This window comes from Artemia franciscana, chromosome 4 (genome assembly GCF_032884065.1).
Source record: "Artemia franciscana chromosome 4, ASM3288406v1, whole genome shotgun sequence".
NCBI classification, from domain to species: domain Eukaryota; kingdom Metazoa; phylum Arthropoda; class Branchiopoda; order Anostraca; family Artemiidae; genus Artemia; species Artemia franciscana.
In genome coordinates, this window is record NC_088866.1 from 12,810,552 (window position 1) to 12,823,129 (window position 12,578).

General features: G+C 33.9%; 1 protein-coding gene across 1 annotated transcript in view; it reads left to right on the forward strand.

The window, feature by feature from the left end:
• Nucleotides 1-12,578, forward strand: part of LOC136026011 (uncharacterized) — a gene marked incomplete in the record, with an annotated part of 60,155 nt that overhangs the window by 160 nt on the left and 47,417 nt on the right. The window contains 2 exon segments of the mRNA XM_065702160.1: nt 7,411-7,539; nt 11,954-12,159. Of these exon segments, the coding sequence (XP_065558232.1) occupies nt 7,423-7,539; nt 11,954-12,159 (323 nt within the window).

Sequence of the window (12,578 nt, forward strand, 5' to 3'; positions counted from 1 at the left end):
CAGTAAAGGTTTTCTTTTTACGATGAAGTTATAGGCCAGCCTATTTTTTCCTGACTCACTTTGAGACATGGCCCTAGGGCAATATAAGAAACTTAAAGAAGATTGCCCAATCGGCTTGTTATGAATAAGATGCTTTTACTTAGCTAATCAGTTTATCATGTTTCCTTCCACTGTAACCAACTTTTTAAACTGTTTCAATTAATATTTCATAGGTCTACATTTTCCATTAGGCTATAATTTACCGCAAAAACAGGAGCTAAGAGCTCATATGGAATTTGTGACAAGGTTAGAAGAACCAAAAGCTTATATGGCATGAGCTCTAGCAAAATTCTAAGAATCAATAGATTGATTTGAAAGAAAAATTTGAGGCTTAATGCAAATCAGGATTCAAAATAGCCTAAGAGCTCTGAGACATGAAGTCCTTCTAAATATAAAAATTCATTAAGATCCAATCACCCACTTGTAAGTTAAAATACCTCATTTTTTCAAATTTTTCCTCTCCCTTCAGCCCCCCAAATGGTTGAATTGGGGAAACAACTTGATCAAGTCAATTTGTGTAAGTCCCTCACATGGCTACCAATTTTTGCATGTCCAGAAGCACCAATGCACTAGACTCCTCCTCCCTAACTCCCTCAAAGAGAGCTGATCCAGTTATGTCAATTGTGTATCTACTACATTTACTTATTCTGCTTACCAAGTTTCACCCCAATCTCTCCACTCCAAGTGTTTTCAAAAGATTTCTGGTGTCTCCCTCCAACTCCCCCAAGTGTCACCAGATCTGGTCAGGATTCAAAATAAAATATCCAAGACATGAGTTTCTTCTAAATATCAAATTTCATTAAGATCTGGTTGCCTGTTCTTAGATTAACAATACCTCAGTTTTTTATTTTTTTCTGAATTAACCCCCCCCCCCCCCTGTAGCTTATGTTTTTACAACTTTTCCTTTAAGTCAAAAATTTGGTGCAATTTCGCCAAACTGGTACAAATTTAGTACATTTGCAATAAGATTCAGCAATTTTTTTTTCACTAGCAGGAATTAAGACTCTCATTCTTCATTGTTATAAAAATATTGATGTCTTACAGCTTTGTCTTTTTCTTCTATGTTACTTTGAAGGGACTCAGGTTGTGTGTGAATGTACATTTTCAATTGTTTGTTCCAGAGATTGGCATTAAAATTAACTCTAAGAACAGGACCTATTTAGTTTTATCCTTAAGGTAGGCCTGTTTAGTGACCTATTAGTAATACATAAATAGGTAAAGGTACAGATTACCTACTGTAGTTGTTTATTTTGTAGAGAGTACAGTTCAAAGAAAGATGTACATGTTGTGCTTTGTGCAAGACATGCTAAAATTCTTGGTGTCTGGTATGTTTCTTCCTAAAAAAGCACATTTTTAGAGCTTTCTTAGGTACAGATTAAAATTTAGACTTAGCAACACTGTCCCCTGCCCCTGTCTAATGCCTCATATAGCCTTAGGCTATATGACATTAACAAACATAGAAACGTTAGCAAATATGACATTAGGCTATAACAGTCAACAAAAAAAAGATGGAATTCTTACTTTATAATCTGCAGTACATATCTTTGAAACCTCATAAATTGGGATTAAGCAAAGTTGTGAAGTTGAAAACTTTTTTCATGTACCTCATTTAAGCAGAAAATCTGTTATGCAAAGTTTACCTTTCAGAACACAAGGATATTTGGAGGTTATCATAGGTCACTGCCCTCTAAAAAGAGAGGCATTCAAGGTAAGGTACTGTACTTCAAAGTAACTTTCCAGGACATAATTTAGTCTGTAGAGCCATGCTTAAAAGTTTTATTTTCCTAACCTAACACCTTTCCTAGATAGTGAAAAGTAGCTTAACTAGAATTTTATTGCAATCTAAAAGTCTTTTTTCTTTAACATGGCTCCTTCTGAAGAGCTGCCATTCTAGGCCTTTACCATGCACAACACTTTCCATTTGTTATGTTTTCTTCAGAAAAGTCTCTAAATTGCCATTCTACCATTAATTGCTACAACTACTGTTACTACTAACATCTCATGACAGCACCAAGCTGCCTGTAGCCACACAGTTCTCCTCAAGCATTCAACCTATGAACACCTCAAGATTTATCTTTCAGGTTGTTAACCTCTTGATGTAAAAAAAAATTACAAGCAATGGTTATGTTAGACAAAGACTAGGTTGTCCTGAATGCAGACTGAGAGTGTTTTCCAACTAAGTTAATTGTAGAGGGTGCAATTGTTCATTTCATGCAGGAACTGAAAAGTGTGCTAAAATTGATACAGCTAATTGGACTGATAGATGGTTGTGTCCTGATTGTTCCTCAAATAATACTTCAATCTTACAGGTAAATTGTTCAAATTTGCCACTTCCCCTTGTACCTCTGCTCTCCTAATTCAATAGCTAGGATGCTTACTATCCTCAAAGAACTTAATAATGAATCACCATTGTCCCTTCTTTCATAGAAGAAGATCCCATCTTCCCTTTGCCTTCTTCATCAAGATGCATCCTCCCCTCTGGAAGCCTTCAGTTAGACAGGGAATCACTACTCTTTTTTTAACCCTTCTTCTATTCTTTGTACCACCCCTAGTAACTTGCAATGGTGCTCACATGAGGTATCAGTCCAGACCAAACCTTTCTTCAGTCTCTCAAGTTATGAATCAATGCATCAGAATCCCCATGTTAGAGAGTGCCAAACAGAAATTTGCTTGATGAAACCTGACTGTCTCAAACCAGAGTGTGTATTGTTGGAACTAAAAAGCAAGCTAGAAGAGGCTTTAAAACAAATGTCAATAATTATTTCTCACCCCCTGTCTACACTACAATGTAATGATATTCCTCCCCAACTGGATATTCTTAACTCCTCTTTGTTTCTACTCAGCAAGACAAAGACAAATCCAAAAAAAACACCAATCAAGTAGAGGTTAAAGATACTGAAGATTCATTAATTATTAATGAGTTGCCTAATTCCTCTAACCTTGTACCACCTCTGGACAATTATATTTCTACTAATTAGTGTTTTAAAGAAAGTGAAGTGAATTACCTGACAAATACTAAAGTTGCATTGTCTCACAGATGTAAATGTGCAAATATGATTTTGACTGGTTTATGTAAAATAAGAGGTGACTGTACTTCTAGACAGGAGCATTCTCCAAGCAAGTTTACATCATTGCATGCTTCAAGCAACATTGGCAAAGTGAATAACTTGCATAATAAGACTGCCTCTTTTGCTAATAAACCAAAATACATTTGTGCTTCAATCAAGCTCCAGAAAAAAAAATGTGATATGTAAACATTTCAATCATAATTGTTGTAAATTTTGTAAGCAGTGCAAGTTTTTAGAAACGTGTTGTAATTTTACTTCAGGTAGTTGTACTTCCATTAAGTGCAGTTTTGACCATGTAGACCTTTGTCCAGTTTCAGCTTGCATTGACAAATGTTGTATTTTTGCTCTTGCATCACCAGTAGCTAAGGTTAAGTTTCCTTCCTTGGGCCCTGTTCAAAGATGAAAGTTGTAAGAGCCACTCATCTCCCTTCTGTTGTCCTTTTTTAGTGCACTGCACCCAACAAAATCTCATCAAAGTTCATTGGACACAACTCAACAATTAATAAACCCTTCCCAATTACAAACTCCCCTCCCTTACCCTCTCCTTTCCTGCATACAGAGGTCCTATTTCTTCCTTCTTACAGTGCTACCCTATACCCTCCCTACTCTGCTGCAAACCAGCAATTTCTTGATGGACATGAATCACCATTCCCACCATGGCAATTACCAGGTAACAGCTGTTTAACAGATTATTTCCACTCCAATTCCAAGCCAAGTTAACAATATCCCTATCAAAAAGGAGTGCTCTCCTTCCCCAGACCCACACTTCTATTACTCCCTTCTGACTCCTACAATTAGCAAACAAACAACTGTTTGCTTAAGTAACCATTTTACTTTTACTAAGTTCCTTATTATGAATACTGAAAGTCTGAATTTCGACAAATTGGCTGAACTAGAGACCCTCTCCCAATTACACAAAATTGATGTAATATACTTTAACAGAGGTCCAGGCACAGAACCCTGGCAGAGAATTGTCCTGCTATGAAACAGGTACATTTTACATGGCCATTATAAAGTCAAAATGTGGTATCTATGTAGGCAGGATGATTTTCGAGTATCTCTACTCCTTCTGTAAACTATTCTAACACATAGGAAATTGCATAAAGACAAGTCTACATTTGTTATAACCTGTCAAAGCAATAAATCTTTCTCTGTTATTTTTGGTTTGAGTTTGATTTTCCTTTAAGTGCATAATAATTATATATATTATTGATTAAATAAATTGATCCCTTTGCCAGGAATCCTTGTCGTTACAAATTTACTGTATCTTGTTTTATTTTGCATGCAATTTATTTGCTCTTTTAATTTGAGAGTTTTGTCCTAAGTATTTTAAAATAAACTTATTCCTATGAAAACATATCCTGAAACATATTCCCTGACAACTAACCACCACTGCTATTTTGGTGTCTACCCCCCTCCCCTGGAATATTTTCTGCCGGTTCCCTTGCTCCCATTCCATTTAGAGACAACCAGTTTTTTGGTTGGCCTTAATGATGGTTTTTGGTATTATGACATCCTTCATCTGCACTATGTGTCTTAACCATCTCAACCTTCTCTCCTTATAGCCCTTACAATTGGGATAGAACCAATTTTTTTTTTTTTTGTTTAGTGTTAAAATAAATTCACTTATCTGAAATGAAGTTGCTTTCTGTGTGATATATGTAAAAAATACCCTGGCCCTTGGCTGTTTGACTTTCAAATTAATTTTTAAAATTTTTAATTTTTAAATAAACTTGTTCCTATGAAAACATATCCTGAAACATATTCCCTGACAACTAACCTCCACTGCTATTTTGGTGTCTGCCCCCTCCTGGAAAATTTTCTGCTGGTTCCCTTGCTCCCATTCCATTTAGAGACAACCAGTTTTTTGGTTGGCCTTAATGATGGTTTTTTGTATTATGACATCCTTCATCTGCACTATATGTCTTAACCATCTCAACCTTCTCTTCTTATAGCCCTCACAATTGGGATAGAACCATTTTTTTTTTTTTTTGCTTAGTGTTAAAATAAATTCACTTATCTGAAATAAAGTTGCTTACTGTGTGATATATGTAAAGAACACCCTGGCCCTTGGCTGTTTGACTTTTAACATCTTCACTGCCTCTACCACATTTACAAATAATACTACCTAGATAAGGTTGTAAAGTTGATCAATCTATTTGTTGCCCAACATCACTTCTTCACTTTCTTTGAGTTAGTAATTTTTGCAAATTTCAATGAATTTCAAAAATCTTATGAGCTGCCAAATTTAAGGCCTTATTATATAAGCCCAAGCAAGGTTGACAAAGTGATTTTTAACCCCTTCTCATCAAGGAGAGGCCACCTTTAAAGTAAAATTTGCTTCATAGCTCAAACCTTCAGAGTACATGACCAAGAGGGAAAAAAGATAGTGAATAGTTGTTTCAATTAGCTGTGACCACACAATAGAGGCATCTTTTATCACCTCCCCTCATCACCTATTTGAATAGGAATATTTGGTCCAGATTAATGTGTCATTTCAAAGCTCTTGGAGAGTGGGTTTTCAATAGTACAGTTCCTTGTCAGGCATATACAATAGAATTGAGTATAGGGGGTTGCAGACTTAATTGGGAAGGGAGAGGGTTCAAAACTTAAAAAAGTATGTAAATTATAGGTGAAATAATAAACACCTTTCTTTGTTTAGTAGAATAGGACAGGAAGGTGCATGGGTTCAAAAGCCCTGAGTCTTGTGTATGCCTAATCTATGCATTAGATGTAATCAAACAAAATGTGATTGGTCTCACAAATTAAGTTACAAAAATTGCTTGCTCATAAACTATTATGCCTGATCAGAGGAATATGCTCATATTGCATAGTCAGCTTTTATTATTCACAAAACTTTGTGTTCAAAGTGCAAACCACTTCTGAAAAGTATGTGGCATTTTCAATTAGGGATACCAGAGCCATTCTTTTACTGGGTAGGGTAAAACTACTAGATACAAAAAACTGGGGCTTTTATAGTTGGCCTATTTACAAGAAAAATCAGTAAAGGAAATGTAAATAAAGTTTACAATTCATATATAAATAAAAAATTAAATACTTCTAGCTTTAAAGTTACAAATTATTTTGTTTCTTTTAAGTCAGAATTTTCCATTCAAGATTTTTTTTTTGTATCATATTGAACTTTCCAAAAAAAGGAAAAAAACAAGCATTTTACAAGTATATCACTTATTGCACATCATATGCAGACAACTTGAAATTTTGTTTGTATTTATTATGTTATTTCAAGTTGATTTTCCGAAATTTATACAAAGGGTCTTGTAAAAAAAAGGGGGCTTGATAAAAAAAAATTGAAATCAGAATGCCTTACCCTCAAAAATGCTAGAAAATAGAAGCAGACAGAAGTTATGTTAGAAATTATAAGTCTCTACAACAACAGGAGAAGGGACAGGGAATCAAGATTCAATGTTGTAGGGGAGGTGGGGGCAAAAATATTTTCTTCCAGTCTGCACAGAACAGTACATGTACAGTTTCTTTATATTTTTGTGCATCTCGACTTTGTGCATTTGATGATATAAAGTAGCTTTCCATGGTTTTCTATGAGATTGGCTCATTTTGAAGATATTCATATTGCTTGTGCACTTGATGATATAAAGTAGCTTTCCATGATCCTCTGGAAGATTGGCTTATTTTGAAGAGACCCATATTTCTTTTCGTTTAATTTTAGAGTATATGTTAACAGCACTTTCCACATAAAATTTTTTTCTTGCTGTCATCTAAAAATAAGTAAATCAAGCTTTTTGCTTTAGAACAAGAATTGACTGCATAAGCAAAAATTTGAGCACCATGAGCAACTACCATCAAATACTACCCAAGAGAGCTCTAATGCTGTTGTTTTCAATGATTGATTCACTTATATAGGCTAAATTGTGTAACCAAACTAAACAAAATTTATGCTTTATTTAGGCCTACTTTTTAAAAATTTTTGAGTTATTAATATTTGAATATGAGGAATCTTTAAGATCAATCTTGAGGGTTTCACTACATTTATGAAGATCTCCTTCCTATTCAGGTAATTTCGAAGAAGAAATATTGGCCAAAGGTGATATGCATTATTATTTTGTATGAACAACAGTAAGATTGTGAAAAGAAAGAAGCTGGAGTTTTGGCAAAATTACTTGTGTCAAATGTATATATATATATATATCTAAATATATAAATCTACTGTTTGTACCTCTGTTAATCTTCTGTACTTCTTTACTTCTGTTCTCTCTCTCTCTCTCTATATATATATATATATATACATATATATATATATATATATATATATATATATATATTCTAGGTTGTCCAAGGTATGGAAATGGATTCAGCACATAGCTCTAACATGGCAGTCAGATCCAAAACTCCTGACATGTCACAACATCTTGAGGCCATGCTATCAATGCTTGAAGCTGGACACTGTCTGAAAATTGTAAGTCTTTGAAAATTAACTGTAAAAATATAAAATGGTGCTGTCTTATCATTTTGGAGATGGAAATGAAATGAAAAAAAATTATGCAAAGAGAAAAAAAATCCATTTTTTTAATTATAAACCTTGAGTCAGTAGAAATCATCTTTTGTGCTATAATGTTTGGCCTTTTTTTCTTTCTTAGTTGTGCATCAAGACAGGGATAGTTGATTTTACTCTGGATCTTTAGTATTAATCTGGTATCAAATAAAAAGGGAACATCATGCATTTTCTTTAAATCTAGCTCAGAGAAAAATCGTTTTGAATATCTGTTAATGAAGGCCACGTCAGGGTAGTAGAATTACTTATTCTTGATGCAAAGATTTAAAATTGTGACAATTATTGAATTTGATCTCTGAGTTTTCATTTTCTAAGAAAGGGGGATTGAACGGGGGGTGTGCTTTAAAGAGACTTCCATTTTCAGAACAATGACTTATTATTGACTTTTTAAAAACAAGCTCTTAAATGTTTATTTCTTAGGCTGAATATGGCTATTTGGCCAGGACAAGGCAAATCTAAAATTCTATTCAAACCGTATAGTTTTAGGTGGAAAAATTTTAACGTCTTCTTTCTTTAAACAAACTCTGCAGTGAAGGTTTATTTCTTTTCAATAAACATTTTTGCAATATCTGTAATAAATATTATGCCCATTGAATTAGCTTAAAATGTCTGCCCCATATGTCAGGCAGGCCAACCATTTTTATTTCTACAAAGGTCAAAATTTCACCCAATATTTTCTTTAGAAAACGTTCCCCAACTTCTTCACTTATACGTTTCCTCTTTGATTCTTATGATCTGTGTGATATCTCCTCTGTGATATTAGCGTGACTAATGCGATTCTTATTTATCTGTAATTTTCCAAACAGGATACTTTTAATGACCAACTTAGTTATTGCAACAAGCAGTGGATTCTTAAATTGAAATTGTTGGTGAAACTAACTATTAATAAAATTGATGTTTGGAGAATTGGAGGGTCTATATTGTTTGTTAAGTGTAGTTATTCAAATCTTTTGCAGTTTTGAAGAATCAGATAAAATGAACTTGCTTTTGCAGTTCTAATATACAGGAAGAACCATTTGAAAAGATTTAAATTGAATTACCTTGAAGATAAGATATTTTATTTTTGCTTCCAGAAAATTAGAATCACATTTATTGAGAATATTAGGCAAACAAAATTAAAATATTGAAAAAAAAGCAGTATTCTAATAGAATTAAACTACTTAGAATTAAGACTAGGCGTCAATAGAAAAAAAAAACTGTTTTCACCTTTTGAAGAATTTATAAGTTCTGATCATACCTGTATGTGCAGAGGAGGTTGATAGCTCATATATGCAAAATTCCTATTTTTTATCTGATCTTGGCCAACGTCTGTATAGCATTGTCCCATGACTTTAATAGGCCAGTTCTTCAATAGATAGGTAAGGCTAAGCAAATCAAGTTCCAGTGTTCGCTTTAAGTCATGATCTAAAATGTGTTTGGAGGAATTATTAGTTCTTTCTTTTTATAATATTTAAAAACGGAGTAAATCAAAAAGCCACTGAAGGGTTTAGGCAAAATTGGCTCTGGATGAGCTGGAATTTATTTCATGTGTTAGCCAGTCAATTTTGAGACCAGACAATTGAGTTGAAGAATATTGATATAATTTCTCCAATACTCATTTTTTAAATTTCTTTTTAACTTTTACTAGTGAATGGGTTGGAAATTCATATTTTATATATGGAAATTCAACTGGGTGCGTCTGCAGCTACTTACTGCAACGGCTGCAGCTACATGCGACTGTGACTACTTGTGACTGGTCTTGCGAATTTAATTCATAAATTTGCGGGAACAACGCCTAAGATACGTCCTTTTTTCTTTTCTTTTTGTCACTAATTCCAGCTTGTTGCGAAGGATTGGCAAAGGTCCATAATCAGCAGGTTTTACGAAGGAAGCGGACTTCAAGCCAGAATGATAAATATCACGTTACATTTTCGAAAGCTTAAATCACACCAATCCCACATACCAATTCATACCATTCAACTTTAACTAGTGAATGGGTTGGAAATTTATTGTTTTAAATGATTAAATTTTTAATTGAAAAAAGAAGACTCAGCTTTAAATGTATTTAACTTAAATCATAATCGTCTAGGTTGAAGCAGTAGGTGTAACCTAGTAAAGGATATAAATCAGAGTTTGTTTAATTCAGTGAGTGATTCAACACTACATATGCACTACCTAATGCTTGAAAATAAGTGGTTTGATAAAAAAAAAAGTCATTTTTAAGAAAGGGATGATTTTACATGCTTCTGAGAATACTTTTTGTTTCGAAATTATTATTATTTAAATTTATAAGATCTCTGCTAATTTTCACGCGAATATTAGATTAACTGTATACATTTAAAGTTAATTCATAATAAAATAAATTTTCGTTGTTGCAATTTACAACCACCTCTCATTTTCTTGAAGAGACAGGAGGAAAGCTCCTGAAATGAGCTATCTTGGCAAGGAATAGAATTAGAAGGATTTGATGTGCAAATGTGCCCCATCTTGAAACAAAGGGGGGCAAAAATTATATTTTAAGCAAATCTGATACTCAGCTACACTCCATTCCAGTAGATTTCAAACCGTTTATGGTTAGCTTAAACAGTTGGATAAAGGCTGCAGTAATGGAATGGTTCATCATTGTAAAAACTCTAAGAAACAAGTTTTGATAACGGCATGTAAATCCAAAGAACCTACTTTTAATATTGACTGCAAATATGTAAAATTCATTCGAGTTTGAATGCATGCATCAACATTTCTTATAAAAGGAAAATTTATACATTTTATGAAAAAGGGATAAACACCCAAAAAATCGATGTAATCTTAAGGAGTACAATATCTTTTTTATACCATTTATCTTGCATATTCTACTTTTATACCTTTACTGCATCCACCGTCCTTACTAACTGGGCTATATTTTGCTATGGAGTAGGGAGATAACTTCCCCCAGACCCCAGTTCGCTCCCCCCAGCTGAAATATCGTTTCTTAAAAATCTCGTCAAAACTAAAATAAGCCTCCGTAATTCAAGGATCCAGAGAAATGGTTCAATTTTCTTTATTATATCTTTGCCTTTATGGACTAGGCCTATATGGCTCATTTTTTCTAGTTTTCAATGTCATTTTCACTTGATTTTGGAAAATTGGCTCAAACTTTGCCCCCCCCCCCAGGATTTTGACAAAATTACACCACTGCTTACTAATGGTGTAGATGATGGATGGGTGGATTTTCTGAAAATAGTTTGCAAAGTAACAAAAAAGGTTTAAGCTTGGTAGAAAGAGAAATGTTTTGTGTGAAAAGTCTTTAAGAAATTATTGTACCATGTTTACTTATTAATATATCACACACAGGAAAAAGTTTTAGGCTATTTCTTAGTTCAAACCTAGTGAAAAACAATCCACTTTTTGAAGCTGTTGCTTGTTGCTAGGAATAGCACCGAGACAAAAGGAGACACCACAGGGATTGACAAACTAAGACATGATTTTTCCGGTTTTTAAAATGGGAAACTGAAACCATTTGGTCAAAAATTTCTGATCATGGCGGTGCGATTGTGCGCTTTTTATTTTCACCATCTTCAAGGGCTAATACAGAGATACAAACAAAAAATGGGTATCCAGCCGAATTTATAAAAGGTACTTAGATATAATGTTAGCTTTCAAATGATAGCCCTAAAAAACAGCTCTTTCTGATATTCTACTGCACCACTAGTGCTAGGGGGAGAAAGACGTCAGTGCTACCCAAGCCAAAATATAATGCTCTCCAGTCTGTGTGATTGAGGGTTGAAAACGTCCGGTGATGTGTTTTCCACCATCGCAAATCCGGTAGCATAATTATCCTTTCAATCTTTCACCGTTTTAGGGGCTATCGAAGGATGAATCTGTCACCCTTCTTTCTGTGAAGTAAATAACAATAGTAATTTTATTAATCTAAAAGCCCTTGGCATTGCAATACAAAATGAAACATTCAAATCTAATTAACATAAAAATAGCTAAATTAATGCAACCAGTGGTTATACTATTAGGGCGATCTTCTTAACACTCGTGTTGACGAAGGTAATAGTGAAGTGAACTGAAATTGAAACACGTTTTATGCATTTCCATGTCTTTGAGTTACATAGACCTTGTATTGTTACTGACCTTACGTATTGTTTTTCTTGCATTATACCATATTAACAAAGAAACTTGTAGATGTTTCCTTTTCGTATTGTCTAGCTTTGAACATGATAACTATGCCATATTGTTGTCTCCAAACACGTAACTGGAATTACCCTTAGTCGTTTTGTTATTTTTGTGTGTTTACTGGTTTTTGTTTGTTTATTTTGGAAGTCTTATTTATTTTATAATAATTTTTATCCTAAAGGCTGCTAGAATTGAATCAATACATCCAGGAAGGGTCCGTTATATTGGTATCATTTCCATCCAAGACAATGGTTTCCTGGGTAATGAAGAAACATGCATTCTTGGCTTTGACTGTCAGCCAAGTGAAAACCAAGGACTGTCTGGTGTCTCTCTGGGCCTCATATTCTGTATATATGCGGATTCAAAGATTGAACTAGATGGCGATGGGTAATTTTTTTTTATTATATTTTATTAGGACCTTTTGTCTCTAAAACAATTTTAATTTTTGACTCTTCCTACCTCTGGCTCCTAATATGAGATGTAAGCCCAACAAAGGTAGGAGCAATCATAAAATTGTCAAATATGGGAACGGGCGAGTTGGTTCCAATGGTAAAAAATAACTATTTTCAAAATCTCTTCAATTGCCTTGCACTTTGTTTCTGAAATTCTGTCGATATGGCATAGATGGTGCCCACAAAGAGTATCCCGTCCCCATGATTGGCTTGAAGAATTCCATTCCCAAAAAACTGTGAACTTTAATCATTCAATTTCCTGCTCTAAATGTTGTATTTAGAGCTATTCGACATAAATGAAACATCGCAAAGAAAGGATAATGGTACATATTTATCCTGTTAAAGTCTAGGAAA